The sequence below is a fragment of the Hypanus sabinus genome, chromosome 18, assembly GCF_030144855.1.
Source record: "Hypanus sabinus isolate sHypSab1 chromosome 18, sHypSab1.hap1, whole genome shotgun sequence".
NCBI lineage: Eukaryota > Metazoa > Chordata > Chondrichthyes > Myliobatiformes > Dasyatidae > Hypanus > Hypanus sabinus.
Window position 1 is genome coordinate 55,390,700 of NC_082723.1, and position 24,254 is coordinate 55,414,953.

Sequence of the window (24,254 nt, forward strand, 5' to 3'; positions counted from 1 at the left end):
CTATGTTTTAACCAAGTCTAGTTGCTGTTAGTATTTGGGTTTTAGGAATGCAAAGCTATTATTCCAGTTGCTCAGCAGATAATGCCCAGTAAGATGGGATATTGAATCAAATCAAGGAAGTGATTTCATTCTGGATCTCTCTAGTATTTACTAGTTACCAAATGAAAAAGCAAGAACAATATTAGGTCATCAATGATGAAATGTCACTGACTTAAAATTTTCCAAATATACCTGTCCCACCATTACCCTTCCCTGTAAGCAATCTGAAGGGACTGCTCCCTCTGAGACAAAATGCCCAATGTAAGTCATCCCCTTCACATAAAACTTTCCTGTATAACCAGAGGAGTCACAATGTCTATTGGTTAAGCTGCTGTTCCCATCAAAATTGTTCTCATCATCCATGTGATCAGGTCCAGGTGGAAAAGACAAGGCTGTCTTTTAGCTGTGCCTAATAATTTCACATTTCTACTATGAGTTCCCCAAACTCTGTTTCTCAGATATATTTCCATCAAAACCACAGTTTTCATCACCTTCTGCACATGAACAGATTTGGAGTTTCTCTTGTCACTTGGCCCACAGACTAATCTAGCCTGTAGCTCAAGAATTTTCTAAAAATTAAACTGTTCAAGGGAGTCCTTCAGACATTGTAATCCCTAGATACCTGCTATGGCATCTGGTTCTGGAGTGGTGTACTTCAGTTTTGCAATAATTTTATCAAAAGGGACACCTCATCACACTCAATAGTGCTAACAAGTTCACTAACATTACACAAGTGTCAGTGCCCACTTCCTCTTAAATGGCTGCCTTCTGCTCACAGATACTTTATTCTACAAGATCGTCACTGATAGCATCTATAATACTTTTAGTTTTGAAAAGTATGTACAAGTACCACATAAATGCTATGAGCCTCTTGCATAGTTCCCCAGGCTTTCCAACATATCCCACATGTGCTGCTTCTGCCACCTGTGTTGATCTTCCATTTTATTTTTCTGTGTGACAATCATGTTCTAGCTCTAAGGATGCCTTTTGATTTACCATGCTTTTACAACTTTGCAAATCCAACATGTCATACTTTCTACAACCTACAACTTTTTATACATCCCAGCTATGACACCATGTGGTTTATTCTGGGCCCCTATGAACTGGTTTCCAGATCTGAGGACCACTTGTCATTCACGCACTTGCTCAGACATAAACCCAACCTTTACTTAGGAAGTCAGTTAGGAAGAAACAGTGTTACAGGGTCAAAAAGCACTGCTTCAACCACTTTAGAGGGAGGGATATCCAAAAACTTATAACCATCTGAAGGAAAATAATTCACCTAATCTCTGAAGTATTAAACAGTGACAAACAAGAGGAAATCTGCAGATGTTGGAAATCCAAGCAAAGCACACAAAATGCTGGAGGACCTCAGAAGGCCAGGCAGCATCTATAGAAAAGAGTACAGTTGATGTTTCAGGCCAAGAACCTTCTGCAGGATGTCCTGAAATGTCAACTGTACTTTTTTTTCATAGATGCTGCCTGGCCTGCTGAGTTCCTCCAGCATCTTTTGAGCATTGATTAAACCAGGGGTCAGCAACCTTTACCACTGAAAGAGCCACTTGGACCCGTTTCCCACAGAAAAGAAACCACTGGGAGCCGCAAAACCTGTTTGACATTTAAAATGAAATAACACTGCATACAACGTTTTGTTTTGCCTTTATGCTATGTATAAACAAACTATAATGTGTTGCATTTATGAAATTGATGAACTCCTGCAGAGAAAACGAAATTACATTTCTGCATGCAACAAAAACATTTTGAACTCCGAAAAAAAGACGTTGGGTTGAAGGTTACTTTTAAGTAAAATACTCAATGTCTATTTGAGTCCTTCTTGTATTTATGAAAAACGCCAAACTTAAATTTGCCGCCAGCAGCAAACCAAAAATAACGTCAGCCAGCTGTCAACCTGAAAAATAAAGGACTATTTCACTGAACAATGAAAACATATGAATATACGTAAAATAATAGGCAATTAAAATATTTATCATACTTGTTCAGGTTGACTCACACCTGACAATGCAGTCGTATTCAGTAGAGATGAATCGATGCTTAGGGGAGTGACCGAGAAGGATAATGTGTTTTTTTCCTCTCTGAACTCACAAAAGCGTTTCCCAAACGATGTTTGCATTGCGATGATTGCAGAATGTAAATACTCCGAATTTATCATGTCGTGACCTTGTTTGAACTCTCTCAAATTGGGGAAGTGAGACAATGTGCCTTTCTGTAAATCTCTGGCAAGCAACGTCAACTTGCGCTCGAATGCCAAAACATCCTCCAACATGTGCAGGGCTGTACGTCCTTTCCCCTGAAGAGCTGTGTTCAGCGTGTTCAGGTGCGCTGTCATGTCTACCATGAAGTGTAGCTTTTCCAGCCACTCTGGCTGTTCCAGCTCAGGAAAGTTGAGCCCTTTGCTGCCCAGGAAAGTTTTCACTTCTTCCAGACACGCGACAAAGCGTTTCAGCACCTTCCCTCTGGACAGCCAGCGATAAAAACACGTTGTAGCGGTGTGCTACACGCAGTCAGTAAACTGCAGTCAAAGATAGCTTTATTCGAACTAAACAGCCTTGCTTTTAAGCCTCCCTCAACCCGCCCCCCCATGGGCGCGGATGCTGCAAAAGACACGTACTCACAAACCCCCGTAGGCTATCTCCCTTAGCCTGAACGCTGGCTAATTGTGAGCCGCTTCGGATGTGTCAGGAAATGGGTCGCCACAACGTCTTATTTAGATTGTACAAGATCACCATAATCTTCAAATTTAGATTTACATTTCAAAAACTAACAAACTAACATAAAATACATTTTAATTAAATACTGACCATGTAGCGGTGTGCTACACGCAGCGCTAAAATTACGACACGGAGTCGGTAACTGCAGTCGAAGGAAAAAACTTTATTCGAAAACTTCAGCCTCACTTTTAAGCCTCCCTCAACCTGCCCCCCATGGCGCAGAGGCTCCAAAGCTCTGTGCTCGCAAACCCCCGTAGACTATCTAATTGTGAGTCGGTTCAGATGTGCCAGGAAAAGGGTCGCCACAACCAATTATTTCCCAAAGCAACAGGGAGCCGCAGCACAGACTTAAAAGAGCCACATGTGGCTCCGGAGCCGCGGGTTGCCGACCCCCGGATTAAACAGTGACACTTAGTTCTACATTCACCCATTAAAGAAGTGTCTTCTCCATATCCTTACTGTCAAGAATTCTCAAATCACTAACCCAGCTGATATGAGGATGATTCAAAACTCTCCATGATTCATACCCTAGTGCTCTGGCTATTGTCAGAAATATTCATAAGAGATCTACTCTTTTATCACCATAGGACTGTTTGGATGTCAATAGCACACTTCAACAGTGCGATGCCACTCCGTTGTTCTTTTACTTCAACTATTCAAACATATCTGCAAGTATTAATTTTAACTATTTAAATTCTGTCAGCAGGACAGAGCTCTTTTTCCCTTCTTGTTACTTGTGATTGTTCCTTCAGCCAATCTGATACTTCTTTTATCTCCTATTCTTTATCTCATCTGAAAGCCTCATAAGCAGAAACATTAAGCTACCCTCTTGCCTTTCTTTAGGACATATTTTGGCAGCAGTTAAAATATCACTCTTCATTTGGTACATCAGTGCTTTCAGCTCAACTGCATTATTTATCAGAAAATGAAAATCAAAAACATTCTAGATGCTGGAAATCTGAAATGAAATAAGAAAAGCAGACCTCATCCTCAATTAAGACTTGATCCAGTGTTCAGGCCTGCCCCTTTTTGTGCCAGATGTTTGTCACAGAATTTCACAAGTGGCCTTTACTTTACTTTATTGTCACCAGACAATTGATACTAGAGCGTACAATCATGACAGTGATGTTTGATTCTGCGCTTTGCGCTCCCTGAATTACGAATCGAAGTAAATATAATAAAATTTAAATTATAAATCATAATTAGAAAATAGAAAAGGGAAAGTAAGGTAGTGCAAGTCAGGTCCGGATATTTGGAAGGTACGGCCCAGATCCAGGTCAGGATCTGTTCAGCAGTCTTATCACAGTTGGGAAGAAGCTGTTCCCAAATCTGGCCGAATGAATCTTCATGCTCCTGAACCTTCAAAAAGTGTGTTGGCTGGGTGGGTCATGTCTTTGATTATCCTGGCAGCACTGTTTTGACAGCGTGCGGTGTAAAGTGAGTCCAAGGATGTTAGATTGGTTTAATGAATAGTGGATGGCACTAAACATTTTTGTATGTACTGAGCAAACTCTATGTACTAAAGTGTTATACACGCAAAAATACCAGCTACAGTTATGGGCAGAACAGAGGTGCAGAGTTCCAGATTCAAACCTGACCTCGTGTGCTGTCTGTGTGGAATTTGAAAATTCTTCCTGTGATCACATGGGTTTCCTCACACATGCCAATGTGATATGAGTTTGAAGGCAAGTTGGACACTGTAAATCACCACTATTAAAGCGATAGAATCTAGAGCAAGGATTTCCAGTTTGAGGTCCACAGATCCCTTGCTTAATGGTGTTGGTCCATGCCATGAAAATGCTGGGAACCCCTGATCTAGAGGGATTTGATGGGAATTCAAGATTCAAAATTGCTTTTTGGTATACTTTAGTACACAAGTGTAAAGGAGAACAAAAGGATTGTTACTCCAGATCTTTTGCAGCATAAACAAATATAATAAGCATAAAGAACATAATAATATAGATACATAAGATTAGCTTATTGTGTGTACATAAAGTGATGGAGTACCAGAGTGGTTGGACATAAGGTGATGTGAAGGGAAATGATAGAGTAGTGGTTGGGGGGAGTATGGTGGGATGGGTTAGTGGGTGGATGAGTTGATCAGTCTGACAGCTTGAGGGAAATAACTGTTTTTGAGTCTGGTGGTCCTGGCGTGGATACTCCTGATCGAAGTGTGGCAGACAATCCATGAGCAGGGTGGGTGCACTTCCCTAGGCTGTTTTCCATCTGCTACTTCTTTGCCCATTGTCGCAACCTGTATAGGTCCTTCTCCAAATTCCCTGCTTCTTTAAAACTAGTTACCCTTCCACCTATCACTGTATCATTGGCAAACCTGGCCACTAAGCCATCAACTTCATCATCTAGATCATTAGTATATAGTGTGAAAAATAGCAAACCCAACACCAGCCCCTGCAGAACAGCACATGTCACTGACAGAATAGAAGAAAAGGTCCCTTTTATTGCACACTCTACCTTCTGCCAGTCAATCTTCCTTCCATGCTAGTACCTTTTCTTTAGCACTTATGGACTCCTGTCTTGTCTTGCATCCTCATGTGTGGTACCTTGTCAAAAACCTTTTGAAAAATCCAAGTAAACAACATCCACATACTCTATCCTGCTTGTTACTTCCTCAAAGAATTCCAACGTATTTGTCAGTGTTGGATCCAACTGCTTAATTTTAATTATCATTTTCTTTGCAGTTTAGCAATCAGCTATCTGCTTGTATTTTAAGCAGTCCTTATATACATTTCAGTTCAGCATGCCTCTAGTGGCTACATAAAATATAATCCTGTAAGCTTTGTACCACTTTAAGTAAATAAGTGTTTTTCTCATTGGTTAACCTTTTTAAATGCAGGATTGAATAAGTATATTCTAATTGGTTGGCTCTTATCTATGGAATCTCCTCATCTTTTGGGTTATTAAAGTAGCTATTTTATGCTAAGCACCTTCTTTTGATCCACCTGTTCTCTTTATATTATCAACTCGTAATAAAATGATCATGAAGCAACAAGTTTTGCGCCTTGTTTCTGACTTCTAAAACAATCTTGGATTTAAACACCAGAAACCAATATCAGGCAAGATCTCCGTTAAGGAAACATGCTGACTTCTGTTTATTTTTATCATGTACTTCCAAGTGACCCAAAATGTCTTCCTTAATAAAGAACCCACTAAATTCTTACCAACCACTGAGGTTAGATTAACCTGCCTATAATTTCCCGTTTTATGCCTCCCTCCCTTCCTAAAGAGTGGTAACATAAGTTATTGTTGTAATATATCTTCCAACAGGACCCCCACACTGCTATACACCATCTTCCAACCAAGAAAGAACAATTCTTTAGCAAATGACAGCTCGCTTTCTAAACCTTAGCAACTTCTGCATCCAATTTTCCACTGACTTTCATTTTTACCAAAAAGTCTATTTATTATCTGGCACTTTCTCAAAAATGTTTGAGTTTGTATCACTATATTGAAAATCAGTCTGCTTAATTCCATTATTAAAGTCCTCCATCACCGCTAAGACAAATGGGTTTTGAACAATTATTATAATAAAATAAGCCAGTTATTTTACATCAAATCATTCTCTCTAAAAGCTCCCCATTATTGACATTAAGCAGGATTATTTTTCACTTCTTTTTAAGCAGGCATGTAATATTTCAAATCTACCATTTCATTGGCCCTATCTCTATATCCAGGGAAAACTGTGAAATCGTAGCCACAGTTCCTAAGATGTCCACCCTAGGCAACTTTTGATGCATCCCATCTGGACCCAGGAAATTTTCTACTTTAAGGATTACCAACTTATCAAGTACCTTTTCTAGATCTATTTCTATCTTGTACAATTTGACAAATGCCTCTTACTTTATGCAACATTAGCAACATCTCTAATAGAAAGTAATGAAAGTGCTCATTCAGTTGGATAGCTATGTCCTCTGCCTCTACAAGAAGACTTTCCAATTGGCAAATCCTTCACCTGATTATCTTTCTCCAATTTCATTCAACGCTGACTGCAAATTAATTATCGAATGTGGCTTTTTGCTCTTTTATTCTCTATTTTATATTGCCTCTGTGTTTTCAATATTCAGCCTAGTTTCTGGTGCATTACACTTGTAATGATCTTCCTATTTCTGTCTCATCTCCAAATCTTTCATCATCTTGAGACCGCTATCTTTCGATTTCCTCTTTCCCCATCATTGTAGTTTGAATAAACTGTGCACCAAATTCATTTTTCTTAATCTATTTAGTCATTTGGAAGCATTTAGGATTCTTTTGAAATGACATAATTTATTTAATACCTTATCAAACATCTTTTTGAAAATTCATATAATGCTTCAAATGATTGCCCACCTGTTTAGCTTTATAATTAAGTAACTATAAAATTTGGGAAACATGATATTCCTTTCAGAAAAACCCTTTCTAATCATTATTATAAAACTTAAATGCCTTGTTTCTATGCTCTTAGGGGTAGATTACAGCATTTTTCAACCAATAGCAGGATGACTAGCCCAGTTTTATATTTTCTCTCTTCATTTTTATATAGTAGTGTTATATTCACTACCTTCCAATTTGCTGGGTCTGTCATAACATTTAATAAGTTTTTGCAAGATAATGACCAATGCATTTGCTGTCTCTATAGCTATTTCTTTCATAATTACGGGATGTGTGAAAATGAAATTCACATTATTTAATGGGCTTCAGTTGCCTTACATTTTCCATTTTATCTTAGCAATATTAAATTTCTTCATTTCACTAGTGCTATCAGACCTTTGCTTTACGTTCTTTAGTGTACCATCTATTATGTTCCATTTCCATATTGTCTTATGCCATGGAATATATTGTCTTATGCATTTGGCCTGTCAAGTGAAGTCAAGTTTATCATCATTTTGACCATAAACTGCCGGTACAGTACACAGTAAAAATGAAACAACATTCCTCCAGGACCCTGGTGCTACATGAAACAACACAAAACTACACTAGACCATGTGAGACAGCACAAGGCTACACTAGACTATGTAAAACAACATAAAAACTGCATTAGACTACTGACCTGCACAGGACTACATAAAATGCACAAAACAGTGCAGGGCAGTACAATAACTAATAAACAAGACAATAGGCACAGTAGAGGACAAATTACAATATAATAATAAATGATGTAGATGTCAGTCTAGACTCTGGGTATTAAGGAGTCTGATGGCTTGGATAGTCTGGTAGTGAGAGTCTGAATGCTTTGGTATGTTTTGCCAGATGGCAGGAGGGAGAAGAGTTTGTGTGAGGGATGCGTGGAGTCCTTCACAATACTGTTAGCTTTGCCAGTGCAGTGTGTGGAGTAAATGTCTGTAATAGCAGGAAGAGAGACCCCAATGATCTTCTCAGCTGACCTCACTATCTGCTGCAGAGTCTTGCGATCTGAGACGGTGCAATTCCCGAACCAGGCAGTGATGCAGCTGCTCAGGATGCTCTTGATACATCCTCTGTAGAATGTGGTGAGGATGCGGTGGTGGGAAATTGACTTTCCTCAACCTTCGCAGAAAGTAAAGACTCTGCTGGGCTTTCTTGGCTATGGAGCTGGTGTTGAGGGACCAGGTGAGATTCTCCGCCAGGTGAACACCAAGAAATTCATGCTGACTCTCAGAACAAATCTATCTCACTAACTTTTCCTCTGGTTTGCCTGTAACCTATTCTTTTGCACATTCCCACTAACTCTCTCCTGATCCTCCTAATACCCACCCACATAACAAGGGATAACTTACAGTAACCTTCCGCTAAATTCAACTTGGAATTGGATATTGTCACATGTACTGACATACAGTGAAAGGCTTGTCTTAAATGCTGTTCATGCAGATCAAAGTAGAGCACCCAGGGGAAATCTACGTAGTCATAAGAATGTGTAAACTCTACAGAGACAGACAGCATCAGTCAGGAACAAATGTGGGTCACTGGAGCTGAGAGATTGCAGAATCAACTGGTATGCAACAATACTGCCCTCTGCTGTAAAGTGTGGTGTAAAAGATTTAATATTTGCGATCTCGTTATTCCTTATAATAATTCAGAGTAAAATTATCAAAGTACATTTTACATCACCATACACTACCCTGAAATTCAGTTTTACAGGCATTCACAGTAGAACATAGAAATTACGCAGAATCGATGAAAACCATACACAAGGACTGACAAACAACCAATGTACAAAATAAGACAGACTGTGCAAAGCAAAAAAAGCAAATATATAAATAGACAGATAGATAAATTAATTTTGCTACTCTTCTCATTTTTCCAAAGCTGTGGGAGCTTTTGTGTTCTTACTAATATATTCTAATAACAGACCATTTCCCAATTTATCAATTGTTTTGGTTAATCATTGTCACTTCCTGTAACTCTCCCTATTCTCTACTCTGACCTTTGGCAACATTATAAGTTCCTTTTATTAATTTAAATTTATCTTAACCTCTGTGGAATTTTTAGCAATATTTTAATCTATATTTTACTTTTTAAAATTTAAGTTTACACCTTCATACTTGATTTTGTCTTTGTTGAAGGTTTTGACTGAATTGCCTCTAATTGCAGGGAAAATCCATCAGATAATAATTACTTTTCTCTAAAGAACTATTTGCACTGTCAATACACAAAGTCTAGTGGTTGCTTAGAACTTTGCAGCCAGAAATTTCTCTTTCCTGTACCATTTCTGCTTGTTAGCCAACTTCACCTTACCATTCCTATATTTATCAGATGTAGCGCATTGAGTCAGCCCCTAAAGCTCTTGAAATTCCCTCCAAATGATTTATTTCCCTACAGAATACAGACTTCCCCCCTGTTGTTTTTACCCTTCTTAAAACATCTGCTCCCTCTCCCTGACAGTTTAAATCTTGGCATCAGGGAAACAACATCTTTAAATTCCTCAGACATTTCATTTCAGAGAACCTGTCCTGGGCTCAGCACGTAAGAGCAATTACGAAGAAAGCATAGCAGCACCTCTATTTCTGTCTGTGAAGATTTGGCATGATATCTACAACTTTGACAAACTTCTAGATGTGTGGTGGAGAATCTATTGATTGGCTGCATCAGGGCAGGGTATGGAAATACCAATGCTCTTGAACAGAAAGTTCTACAAAAAGTAGTGGGTGATGGACTCATCATGGGTAAAGCTCAATCCACCATTGAGCACAACTACACAGAGCGCTATCGCAGGAAAACAACATCCATCATCAGGGACACCCGGCACCCAGGTCATGCTCTCTTCTTGCTGCTGTTATCAAGAAGGTGGTACAGAAGCCTCAGGACTCACTCCACCAAATTCAAGAACAATTATTACCCCTCAACCATCTGGTTCTTGAACTAATGTGGATAACTTCACTCAATTTTACTTGTCCCATCACTGAACTGTTCCCACAACCTGTGGACTCACTTTCAAGCACACTCATGTTCTTGGTATTTATTGCTTATTTATTTATTATTATTTGTTTTTCATTTGTATTTGGATAATTTGTTTTCTTTTGCACACTGTATTTTTGTTCTGTTAGGTGCAATCTTTCATTGATTCTATTGTGGTTCTTGGGTTTATGAATATTTCTGCAAGTAAACGAATCTCAGGGTAGAATAAGGTGACATTTACATACTTTGATAATAAAGTTACTCTGAACTTTGAACAAATGTGGGAGTTGTATCAATGAGTGCCTGTCACCTTGTTATAAAGTACACTGTAATCACCATATTTCTGCACTGTTCTTATCTGTACAGTCATTGTTCCACAGTACTATCAACATACTTAAAACTGCACTCTGCTCAAACTGCTGTCAGCTTTAGCACCCATAATTATTATCAGAGTACCACAGTTTTGGATTTTAGGTGTCTCTTTGTATCCTGCTACCGACATTGAGTAATGTTCACTTGAACTCTCTAATGTGACCAGAATCAAGGTGTCTCCAGCTTCCCATGTGATTTGCTCCATTTCTTAATGCTTCTTAATCTCAGAAACCGGATCTTGAGATTAATTAATTAGAGGCATTTCCTACATACCCTTTAGGATTCATTGTTTCTATTATGGTTCTTGGATTTACTGAGAATGCCCGCAAGAAAACAACTCTCAGGGTTGCTTATGTACTTTGATAATTACTTTGAACTTTGAAATAATGTGTTTCAGTTTCCCAGGACAACTGAAGGATCCTGAATTACTATAGTCATCTGCTCACTTAATGCTTAAAATCTTATTTTAACTTATGCTTTAACTTTGGTATCCCAAAATCTGTTATTTTTCTATTTATGTACATATACTTTTTTATTTAATTCAGTTTGATCTTTTTAATATTCCATCTTCTTACTCTATTTTAATTCTTATTTATATATCCAAATAACTTTGATTTTGTTCATGTTTATTGCTGCCCCTTGGTTTCAAGTGCACTGCCTACCCTTCCATCTTTGCATTGAATTCCCATTCCCACTAAATTTCCATTGCTATTGAATTTAGCAGATACTCACTGTATTGTGTGCATTACTTCCATGTGATTCCTCAGCTACAAAATCACAGAATAATCCAGCTGGATGGTGGCCATTCAGTTCATTGTGTGTCAGCTCAGCATAGGAGCAAATTTGCTAGTCCCATTCTTCACCCATATACTTTCACATTTTTATATAGGTTTCTAATCTGTCTATGCCCTTCATAATCCCCTCTCAACAATATCATAACTTTCAGAGATGTTTTATTATAGAATCTCCTCATTACAATTTCAAACAATCCCTTCTGCTCCAACATTTCAACAGCTCCACCTTGCTCAAGCCCACCTGGATGAGATTCTTGTCTGGTATAATCAAAATGGTGCTGCCTGGTTGCAAATCATCTAGCAAATCATTCACAGGTCCAAACAGGAGCAGGTACATCTGCTTCCAGAGTTCCATCTCTTCCTCATCCTCTGGCAGCCTGCAGGTTGCCCTGGGATTCTTACATGATGAATGGGGAATCCACAGCCTCTGCAGCAAAAGGACATCAGAATATGAGATGAGTGAGATTTAGTCATCATTAGATGCAGGTATCAATTCTGAACTTAAAACTACTCACATTCGATAGTCTAATTTACGGATGTATTACTTTCAAGTTTCTCCATATCTGGGTGGCACAGTCTCAGTTAGTACAGCTGTTGCCTCACAGCGACCACCGGAGCTGTCTGTGTGGAGTTTACATGTCCTCTCTGTCTATAGGTGGGCTCCACTGGGTTCACTGAGTTTCCTCCCAAATCCCAAAGAAACGTGGACAGGTGGGCTAATCGGTCACTGCAAACTGATCCTGGTGTGGAGTTGAGAATTGGGAGGGTGGGGGGAGTTGAGGGGAATGTGGGGAGAGTGAAATGGGATTGGTGCAGAGGTGGTTGGCCTATCCTGGCTTCATGCTAAATTACTAGATAACTCTAATTTTAACAGGTGTATGTTCATCATTGTCTCCCAATGTGTTGAGGTGGAATGGGATTTGTATCGGATCAACCAGAACAGACATTCAATTTAAACACTACACAAAATTTATCTTGAGTTTTCACTAACAAACTTCTAGAAAAAGACACCTGATAAAAGCTAAACTATTTCTTGAGAAAATGCAGGGTCGTAGAGGAGAGACTCATAATAAAATTTATGATTTCATAAATACAATTCTGGTTTTTTAAGTGACTATCTATGGTGCCCATGCTAAGCTTCATTCAGCAAATACAGGTCTATGCATTTTGGATGAATTGGAAGTAAAAATCTTGGGTGCTCGTATTTCTCTCAAGCTCAAGGAAATTCCGGCCAGTCCTGACAACAGAGCTCATTAGCTCACTTGGTAACTAATTATGCTAGTGACCATTGGACACTTCAACATTTTAACTTACAATACAATTTTCATACTCCTCTGGAACACTTCAAATTATTTTGGGTTAATGAGAACTCTAAAGTTTTGATACTGCTTTAACTTGAGTACTCACCTGCCAGCAAGAGACAGTATAACTACTTTACCTTGATATTCAACTGTATTATCATTTTCATCATTAACTTCCACATTATGGCTACAAGAACAATTCTGAGGTTGATAATTGACGTACATTTTAATTCCCCACAGCTACCACAAGGTGAAAAGTCTGGATCCAGACATACCTTCCACTTGCCTGAATGAGAACAGCTGTAATGACATCAACAAGCTCAATATTGACTAGACAAAGCAGTCCACTTTACAGCCAATCCATCCATTTCCTTTTCAAGTAATCTTTTTTCTTTCTCTCCAAACAGCAGTGAGATAATGAGCCAACAACCTGTTTCAGTGAAGTCACATAAGGAACAAACACCAGTGCAGGGGAACTCCCCATTTTACTTTGAATGGACATTTTATAGATGCCTGATAGGTCAGGCATGGTCTTGGCTTAATATTTTATCTGTAAGACTGCACTAACCTCCAAGAGGACAACAAATTTGTTGTAGGGTTCGGAGGCTTGTGTGCCTCAATGACCATGAAGAACTATGTTAGCTGGAATCAGGTCATTGGCTTTGGCTCTTGGTAGGGCCACCCACGTTAAATAGGTCAAAGGGTACAGGTCAAACTAAGTGTGGCCCATTGGTCCTCCAGATCTGGAGATTCAGCTCAGAGCTAACAAACCTGACTAGTAAAAAAATTGTTATGGAAACAGAAATGAAGAATCCTCCTATATCTGTGTGTGATTGTATGGACAGACAGAGATGGAAGACCTTCATTGCTGCCCTAAATGCCAGCAACATAACAGGCAGTTACAATGCTGTACTAAGATTCAGACAGAAAATTGTCATGATACACTCAATTGTCTTCCTAAATTTTACACACAAGTCCTTGGAAGGACACTGAATCTACAGCTTTCTGATTTAGGGTTGACAGTGATAGCCAATGAAGGACCAGAAACACATATCCAGTAGGGCACAGTGCACACTCCAGTGCAAGATTACCTTGCTTTGTTTGCCAATGATGTTTTGCTTCAGCCTTTTTGGGATATTCCTGGCTTCAGTCTCATAAAGCAGTGACTTGTTCTTCAGTAGGTGTAGGAACTGGCAGATCTGCTCATAGACAGCTTCTGATACAGCGCTGTTGGTAGCATGAAAATAAACTAGACCCTCCTTTGCCTTCAGCATCCAGACAAACAGGCCTGTTTCCACCAATGAGTAATACAACACAGATCCAGAGGTGGCATCCATGATGCTGTAAAGTTCCTCTAAGCTTGGGATGGCTGATAACAATGACTGATCCATCACACTATTCCCTGCTGAGTGTTCCTCTTTCATGAATGTATACATTAGAAATCTGTGTCTCCTCCCGGCCTCTGCATACTGTAGTGCCTTTAAATGGTCACCCATTTTTTCAAGGATTGCCTGGATCCCATCATAACTCTCTAGAAGAACATCAGTGATTTCTTCAGGTAGCACATTTCCTTCCACTGTGTATTTCCTACTAAGCCGATGGTAATGTGTTATCACATCCTTAAAGGCTTCATATCCTTTCCTCAGTTCCCTTTCTGAGTAAGAAAACTGGTAGCGGCATGCAATTATGAATTTACATTTGCAGATCTGCTCATCTTCATCGATCTCCTCTGCAGCCTCCAGTGCCTGCTCATAGAAGTACAAGGCATGCTGACAAAGACCTGTCCCTTTGTAAACCTCCGCTAAACCTAGTGCAGTCTGACACTTCAGTTTGGGCTCATCTCCCATCCTGTTGTGATCCCATGCTTGTTCGTACCAACTTGTTGCCTCCTTAAAGCTCTCCATCATCCTGCTTATGTCGCCAAGTCTAATCAGTGCTGCTAATTGAAGTTGTCGGTCTCCGACAGCTCTGGACAAGTTGAAGCCCTGGAGAGCATTACTCATGGCCAGGTCATAATTTCCAAGTGCTGCATGAATTGAACCCATTGCTCCATGGGCCTCAGCTGCAGCTATGCTGTTGCCCAGTACCTTGCTTAACTCGCAATACCGCTGGTAATTGTTCACCGACTCATTGTAAAGCCCCAACTTCTCTTGTAGTTTGGCAACCTGCAACACAAACACAGTGAATCATCATCTTTTACTGACACTCCCAAGTACCCCCAATCCAATTTAAAAACCAATAGCAATGGAAACATTGGAAAGATTTTTTTGCATCATCAAAAACCTAACACGAGAATGGTTTGCAGTCCCACAAAACCTTTTCTATATCCTTATTGTGTACCCAAGATTTGAGAGCAACAGTTAATATTTGCAATTGTATTTATTGTAGTAAAATGTCCAAAGCATTTCACTAAAATGTTGGCAAGTACATTTTGACGCCAATCCACTTAAGCAGAAATTAAGATAAAACTCCAGAGAGGAACATTTTTTAAGGAGGAGAAAAAGGAAGAAATGTGAAGAGGCAATAACTTAAGGAGAATAGATCATGGATGACTGAAGTGTAGACAGTGTAGCACTTGGATGTGCAGGAGGCTAGAAATGGAGGGGCAGAGACTTGAGGGTTTTTTTTGGGCTGGAGAAGTTAATGAAATAACAAACATCATTGCAAGGGCATTGCTTGAGATTGAAAACCAGTGTTCAGCAGTAGCTAGAATGTAGTTTTTCTCCCAGTTCTAGTTCCGCCTGCAGTAATACAGACACAAATGGGTTATGAGCCCAAAGGCTACAGGAAAGTCCAAACCAGTTATGAAGCACATTTTGTGTTGTGCTTTGTCTGAGCAGTATTCTATTGTAAAGGTATGGAGTCTGAGGTTAGTAATTTGAAGCTATATCGTGAGACTATCAGATTCCAACTCAATAATGGTAGTGTTAGGTGTTTATCCATTTAAATAAGTTGGGGTCTTCTGCTTTCTAGCTGAGATATAAATGATTTATGTCAAGAAAGGTACTATTCCTATAGACTGAAAAACCAGGACAGACCTAATTTCATTTCAAAATGGTGACATAGTATCAGGGTCCGGTCTGGAATCCGCGTCCTGGGTCTTGATCCGGTCCGAGGGCTCCGGACTCTGAATCCTGCAGTTGCCCCTCCTGTGTCCCATGAACTAGTTAGGACCCTCCTGGCTCAGGGAGGCACACCTGTGACTCATTGAGCTGCAGGTGTTTATAAGGGGCCTTGGGACTGGGACCGGGCAGGTGGTTGTTTTGTTCTGTTTCCTGTTTCTCCCAGCTGCCCGGCAGTGGTTCTGCCCGTTCCTATCCCTTGCCTCCGACGAGCAGGCCCGGCCGGTCTGCCGCTGCCTGGCGGGGGTTCTGCTCCGTCCTCCTCTTCTGCCCGAACCCTGGGATTGTACCCCGCACCCGCCTAGGGGTTCGCGTTGTGCCCAGGCCTCCAGTGTTTCCGCCTGGGAGGCTGCCCTACCTGGGATATGTGCAGCCTGCCCAGGGAGGGCTCTCCTCTGCCCCGTCCTCCTCTTCCGCCCAAACTCTGGGATTGTGCCCTGCACCCGCCTAGGAGTTCGCGTTGTGCCCAGGCCTCCAGTGTTTCCGCCTGGGAGGCGGCCCTACCCAGGATATATGTGGCCCGCCCAGGGAGGGCTCTCCACCAGCTTATCTAGTCACCTAGACCTGCCTGCCTGCCTGCATGAACCCACGGAACCTGTCTGCCTGCCTGCCCAAACCCCGGGGACCTGTCTGCCTGCCTGCCCGAACCCCGGGGACCTGTCTGCCTGCCTGCCCGAACCCCGGGGACCTGTCTGCCTGCCTGCCCGAACCCCGGGGACCTGTCTGCCTGCCTGCCTGAACCCCGGGGACCTGTCTGCCTGCCTGCCTGAACCCTGGGGACCTGTCTACCTGAACTCAAACTCAGGAGGCCCGCATTGCTCTGCCTGCCTGAACTCCGGGGGCCCGCTCCGCTCTGCCTGCCTGAACTCCGGGGGCCCACTCCGCTCTGCCTGCCTGACACTCTATCTACCGGAACCCCAGCTCTACCCTTAAATGCCATGGCATCCCCATCCTGTCCTCCCCCTAGTACTTCAGTGTCTGTGTCCTGTGTTTGGGTCCATCTGGCCCCATTCCTGACACATAACCTGGAAAATATTCCAAGTTGTTCATCTGAACTGGTCTCCCAAGCAGATATCACTGTCACACACTAGAAGGAGCATAAAATAAACAGAGACTTGACTGGTAAACCAACACCAGGGCTGTTTACAAGGAGGGGTTGAGCAGACTATTTTCTAAGGAAGCTGAGATCCTTCAATGTGTGCAGCAGGATGTTGGAGATCTTTTACCAGTCTGTTGTAATGAGTGCAGTCTTCTTTGAGGCTTTATGTTGGGTGATCATCAGTGCTGGTAATGCAAAAAGACTAAATAAACTCATCAAAAAGGCTGGATCCATCTTTGGCTCCAACCTGGACTCTATTGAGTTAGTGGTGGAGAGGAGGACTCTAAATATCCATTATGGGCAATCTGCCACATCCTCTCCATGACCTACTGAATAAGCAGCAGAGCCTTTCGAACAGACTCACTCTGCTCCGCTGTCACAAGGATCGTTACAGAAAATCTTTCCTACCAATCGCAATAGGCATATACATTAGCTCATCCCTGTGCAACAGGAGAACACACAGCATAATGCAACAGTCTCTGTTTTATTATTTTGTAGATTACTATTTCACATTGGTAAATTATTATTGCGTATATTATTACTGTGTACTTTATTATTAGCTATGTCTGCACACTGCTAAGTGTTTTCTAAATGTTGTTGCTGTAATGAAAGAAATTCCCACTCGGGATCAATAATGTATTTATTATTATTATTAGATCATTAGACATAAGATACAGGAGCAGAATTAGGCCATTTGGCCCATTGAGTCTGCTCCACCATTTCATCATGGCTGATCCAATTTTCCTCTCAGCCCCAATTTCCTGCTTCCTCTCTGTATCCATTCATACCCTGGCCAGTCAAGAATCAGGACATAATTAAACTGAACTAATTTAAAGGAAAATAAAACTATTGCAGATGCTGGAAATCTGAAACAAAATGTAAAATGTTGTAAACCATCAGCCAATCAGGCAGTATCTGTGGAAAGAGAAATAGTTAAAAGACTCAGCTCTGGGGCCCTTCAGGTAACTGTTCAGGAAAATCCTCAACTGTCTGAAACATTAACTCTGTTTCTTTTTCCTTTGAAGCTTACTGACCTGTTAGTACTTTGAGCATGGTTAAATGAAATACAGGTATGACACAACCACTGTCATAGCATGTAACCAAGTGGCACAATCTCTTATAATATTGAGATCTAAGGTAGCAGTTTCTATAGCAAGTAACAGACAGACACTATTTAACTTATGATAAAAGAAGTACATCGAAGTTTCTCCAGATTGATTCCCCGTGTGGCTAGCTTGTCATATGACAAAAGAATAAGCACACAGGGCCTTTACTCCATGGAGCTTATAAATATGAAAGGTGATTTCATTGCAATATGTAAAATTCACAAGGAGTTTAGCAGCATCAATGCAGGGATGATGTTTACCCTCATTGGAAGGGCATGATGCTTTCAAAGTTCCTTTCCATCATTAACCGCAGGATAGTGTTTGCTTCTTTTTAAAACCACTTACCATGGTTTAACATTTAATCCTTCTTTAGCAATTCCTTTTAACCATTTTGAGCTCCACCATGTAACCTTCTGCAGGGAACACCTGTGACTGAAGTTGATTGTACTTCCACAGCAGAAATTTCTGCCACTCGTGGCCCAACAACACATGAACGAGGGTGAGCCTGTGCATCTTCACGACAACTCACAGTGCTTAGATTATTCTCAGTCCTCAACAATGAGTAGATATTTTCCATTAAAAATCTACCCACCTGATGATAAGCATATGTAATAGCCTGTCTGCAGTCACTAGGTGGTCCCCCTATTAAGTGCTCCAGGTACTTCTTCGCAAATATCAGTGCTTTCTGGTATTGATGAATAATACAATAGGCTTCAGTCAGGTTCAAGTAGGCAGCCTTTTTGCTCTCTGAATTCCAGAATTCTCTGCACTCGGAAACAACAAGGCAAGTCAGTATCACACTGATTTATTGCAATGTCATAAGTCGTTAGGAAACAAACCGTAGACTCAAGAGGAACTAAAGTTGAGGCAGTAGCCAAGCACTACAACTGAATATCAAGAGCACCTTACCGTTGGATAACTTCAGTATTCCACAATTATGCAAGTCATTTAACTGATAAAAGAATGAGTATCAGCTTGGCTTAGTTTGTTGCATGCTCATTTTGGGTGGGTGGGTGGGTGGTTGGAGGTGGGGGGGGGGGGGGGTACAAAGCTTCTCAGCTCCTCTCCAGATTCTGAGCTCACAAGCATGGCTAACATTTTAGTGCATTTCTGGGGGAGGCAAGTCTTAAAAGCAAGGAGGTTTTCACTGTGCACCAGAGAAATTTGGTCTCTGGATCGAAAATATCCAACCCTATTAAATACTTCCACCATCTGTAAAAGTGTCCAACATGGGAACTTAGGAACAGGTGTAGACCATTTAGCTTCTCATAGCGGCGCATAGCACAGAAAAAGGCCCTAGGCCTACTGAGTCTGTGTTAACCACCAGCCACCTATTTACACTAATTTATTATGAACTAGATATTAATGTTTTTAAATTCAACTACTTATTATTATATTATGATATATTGATGCAGTTAATAACATATTAAATATGTGAATCCAATTTCTATTCCTGCCATACTCCCATCAATTCCCCTCAGGTACTTAGACTCATCTAAACATCAGGCACACTTTACAGTAGTCCTATTAGTCTACCAACCTACGTGTCTTTGTGATATGGGAGGAAACCAGAGAAGCCAGAGGAAACCCACTCAATTATAGGGTGAATGTGCAAACACTATACAGTCAGTAGTCAAGGACAGGATTGAACTTGGGTCTCTGGGGCTGTAAGGCAGTGGATTTGCCAACTACACCATTGTGGCACTCTTGATTCTGTTCTGCCATTCAATATGCTCTGAGCTAACCAGTGACCAAATGTTATACACCTATCTTTCTTCCTAAGTTCCCCTAAGCTGCAGAAGGTTGTAATCTCAGTCAGCTTCAATTTGAGCATTTGCCTTCCCAACATCCAGGACATCTTCAAGGAGAAATGCCTCAAAAAGGCGGCATCCATCACTAAGGACCCCCATTACCTAGGACATGCCCTCTTTTCATTGCTACCGTCAAGGAGGAGGTACAGGAGCCTGAAGGCACTCAACAATTTAAGAACAGTTTCCTCCCTTCCGTCATTCAATTTCGGAATGGACATTGAACCCATGAATACTAACTCACCTTTTTGCACTACCTACTTAATTACTGTAATTCGCAATCTTTATTATTATGTATTGCAATGTACTGTTGCTGCATAACAAATTTCACGACATATGCCAGTGATATTAAACCTGATTCTGATCATGAACCTTCAGTTAACAAAATTCCTACAGAATTTTTTTAAGAAATTCAACACAGAAGTAGATTCAACTGACATTTTGAGAAAACAAAGAGCAACATTCAAGCTAATCACACTTGCAAACTCCTGGTCAATAGCTTGAATGTTGCAGCACATAAATAGCTCATTAAAACAGTTCTCATATCTGAAGAGAGTTTCAGACCCCATAAGCTGACTTCCAAATCACACCAATTTTTATGTGAAATAATTTCTTAGCTTTACTTTCATTTAATCCTTATAGTTTTTAACTTAAATTCATGCTCTCATTGATAGACCAGTGTCTATAGGAGGAAATGGATCCTTATATTTTGGAAAGGGTTAGGTAGTGTACCATGGATGTTACGTGTTATTGTGAAGTGAAAAGCAAAAGCTAAAAATAATGAAGCAAATGGCGGGGATATGAAGGGCATAAGCTGCACCTAGACAAGCAACCATGTCAGTCAAAACACGAACACACAATGCACAGAGAGTAAGAGCGGACATTGCAGTTAGGCCAAGGACACAGATTGCAGTCTGTTAAAGGAAGCATGCTGGAGTTGGGGTAAGGACACACAATGGAATCGAAGAAAAGACAAAGGAAATTCATTGGTGTTAAAGATTGAATGCAGTGAAGATAAAAATGTTCAGTACAAGTTGAATACCCCCTGTCAGAAATGCTTGGGGCTGGAAGTGTTTTGGATTTCAGATTTCCGAATATATAAAGAAATAGCTTGAGATCACCATAATTTCTGACACTGATTTTAGCAATTTTTGACTTACACTTGCCATCACACATATGTACTTAACAGTAAAAACTATTACATACCAGTGATATAATGAAAATATAATGTGTGCAGGGTAACAGTATCAGCACAGCAGCATCTGGAGAATACCTCAGTCAGCTGTTGAATAACAACAAACAGCAGCAGACTTTCAGTCTCCACCTATCTTGCCATGTTTTGATTAAAAGGTTGCAGTAACTTGTATTTGTATTTTACACTTTCAAGTTTTTAGGTAAGATATAAGAACAATCAGCCTTGTAGACTTGCTTTGATGTTAGATTTTCATCAGCAACGATTTTGACAAACTCAATGGGCTTCTCTGCTGATTTTTGATCAGCAGACACTTTAAAAATTTAATGCCATGCCTTTTTTGAAACTTATGCAACCAGTCTACAATTACCTTCAAGTTTTAATCATGATGGACTGTGTGTTTCATGATCAGCATACTGTTAAGCATCATACGTTCGCTCCAATGCTTTTGGAGATTTTTGGGTTTTGGATTTTCAATAAGTGGTACTCGATTTGTATTAATTCTTTCTATATCTACTTGCCTGCCTTTAATTTGATGAGGTAACTTCAATGATTTACCTTGTAGATAAAGGTTTCCTTTCATACCTGGATTGATAGTTATCTGGTTGCTGTGCACTTTGCTCCCAAATTGCTAGTAGTTCAAGTAGGTACTGGATAGCTTCTTCAGGACATCCAATTTTCCTATGTAGTTCTGCCAGACCTTCACAGCACTGCAATGACAACCCAAGCCACATCTTACACAACTCTTCAGTTTCAAAAAAAAAATAATATTTAAGACCAGAATAGGTTTCAACTTGGGAAGGTAACATGGGGAAATTCATTGTTTTACACTAACTGAAGTGTCTGTTTATTGGACTAATATATAAATCAAAAGAACTGCAGAAGTCTGAAATAAGATGCAATCTGACCTGCAAACTATTTCCAGCATTTTCTGGTTTATTATGGGCGAAGAGTAATCCTGCCGTGCTATATCATGTGAGATGTAAAGCAATGCTGTTACATTGAATGTGATATAACACCAAGCATTGAGACTTGATCTCCAGGTGTCCATTTTAAGGGTGATACATATTCTCCCTTCTGTACTGTCAGAATATTTGTATAATCCCTACATTCCTTCAATGCATTTCTATTATAATTGGTCCTCTGCCATCTCATAATAAATACATTTTAGGATATTATTGTTATTTGATTGTTACTTGAATGTAAGACATTGTGCTGGATGTGGCTCACCATCCCAACTTGGCAGGTCCCTTGGGCCAAGTGCAGAGGCTAATCTACCACTGGGAGAATTCCATCAAGGTGTAGCAAGGCCTCAGCCCCTGCTGGTGGAACACCCAGATGTCCTCAATAGGAAACAAAACTGGAGGTAAAAACTTGGAGACTGAAAAATCTCCAAGGTATTTTTTAACATTTTTACAGTTTTTATATACCTTTAATTTTTAGGGCATTAAAAATCTATTAAAATTTCTGAAAAAAAGTAAAAACATTAAAATTAGAAATCATTTAATGATTAAATTTTAAAGATAAATTATTTAGCAATAGATTAACAGTTTTCCCTCCTGATCTCTAGGCCAGAAAGCTCTATTCTGAGATTCTGCACAGACTCTGTTGTTGGACTCTATGTGGTCTAGCAATGGATCAGAGTTCAGGTGTTACGCAGCACATCCTGTACCATCAAGCAGCCCAGGTAACTGTGGACTTGTCTACCTGGAAGTGACAGAACGTCAGACATTCTCTTCAGAACACCAGTGAAGGCTAAAACAAGATGGTATAATAATTGTGCAGCTCTTACTGATTAAGTTTACTACATCTATTACTGTATACAAGAAACATTCTTGCCAGTTGGCATGACCACAATTCCTGGGAACAGAAACTCACAATTGATCTAGATTGGATAGATGACCTTGGCAGTGAATACATGCTTTTTGGCTATAAAATCTTGGTCCGCCCCCTCCCTATGTTATTGCATCCCATGATAAATCAGGAGGAAAAACTTGAAGGCCGACGTTGCCTTGTTTTGTACCTTGACTTTTACTTCAGTGCTGTTCAGCTTCATTGCTAATTTCAGACAGTTTTCATAGGCTGTTTTGGTCATGTTGTTTCCATTGAGTGCTGAATAAGAATTAGCGCGGACCAGGTAGAACTGCATTCTGATGGAATCGCTCATTGTTGAATTATAAAGCTGGATGGCTGAGCTGACCAGCTGAATGCAGAGATCATACAATGATGCATCAAACAGCAGTGTCCCAATCTTGAGAAGCACCTCATCCAATCCTAAACAGTAGATATATGGTTATCTTAACACCATCAAGACTGTCATAATTCAAATTTTCAAAACAAAAAATTGCTATGCTGGAAATATAAAATAAAAACAGAAGTACTGGAAACATTCATCAGGTCAAGCAGCATCTATAGAGAAACAGAACTAGTGCTCCAGGTATCAGAATTAGGGGTTTCATGAATGAAAGATTACTTTTTGAAAAGATTGTTTCTCATTTGTTTTGGAAATTCAAATGACTCTTATAGAATCTTATCAGGCAACATCTTCCAACTATCCTTTCTGTGAAAACATTCTCTCTCACATTCTCACTAAACTGCCTCCCTCTTATCTCTTATTTTAGGCATTCCAACCACTAGAGAGAGAAAAAAAAATTCTTACTATCTATCCAACAGACTATCTGTCTCAAAATTTTGAACAATTCTACTAATCTCTAGTAGGAATTTCTTCCCTGTCCATCTTGAGTGACTGTACTTTGAAGTATCAGCTTTATCTGGGAATCCTTCAAAATAACATACATGCCAGGTTCCCAGAATCAGCCAAATATGTTCCCAGGATTCAGACCCTGCCTGACTGGAGAAGCAAGATCCAGTCTTTTCTTAGGGACCAAGCCTAGTCTGATCCCTGGGGCCTGGCCTGACTTGTTCCCAAAGGTGTACCCAAGTGGGCATAGGAAATGTGGGGTAGAGGGGGTCATGGGAGGCAATAGAAAAGACACCCCTCCCTCGTCACAGTTTTCATAGCATCCCAGCTGGATTCATACATTTGTAAATGATTGATAATGTCTTCAACTATTTCCTTTAGTTATAGTTAGCCTGGAGATCTGACCCATTTCTATAGCCTTTGTTCACTTTTTTTGGGAATATTAACATTCCAGATCAAAGGAAAAGGGAAGAAACAATTTTCTTGGTTAAGGTTCGTTCCCCCCCCCCTGTGGCTTCCCTTTGTAAAGAGGAACCTATACTTAGAATGAGTTTTTCTTCCATGGCTAACACTTGATCCTAGATTGTTGAGACTAACTACCTTCTGTTTATTGTTCTATCTCT

At 40.2% G+C, this 24,254-nt stretch overlaps 1 protein-coding gene across 4 annotated transcripts in view; it reads right to left on the minus strand.

Annotated features, from left to right (window-relative positions):
* Positions 1 to 24,254, minus strand: part of LOC132407610 (tetratricopeptide repeat protein 28-like) — a 226,413-nt gene that overhangs the window by 177,360 nt on the left and 24,799 nt on the right. For all 4 annotated transcript variants that reach the window (XM_059994374.1, XM_059994375.1, XM_059994373.1 and 1 more), the window contains exons 5-9: positions 22,954 to 23,204; positions 21,516 to 21,640; positions 18,523 to 18,694; positions 13,695 to 14,768; positions 11,544 to 11,729 (exon numbers count right to left, since the gene is read on the minus strand). In XM_059994374.1, coding sequence (XP_059850357.1) covers positions 11,544 to 11,729; positions 13,695 to 14,768; positions 18,523 to 18,694; positions 21,516 to 21,640; positions 22,954 to 23,204 — 1,808 coding nt within the window. The remainder of the gene's footprint in view (positions 1 to 11,543; positions 11,730 to 13,694; positions 14,769 to 18,522; positions 18,695 to 21,515; positions 21,641 to 22,953; positions 23,205 to 24,254) is intronic.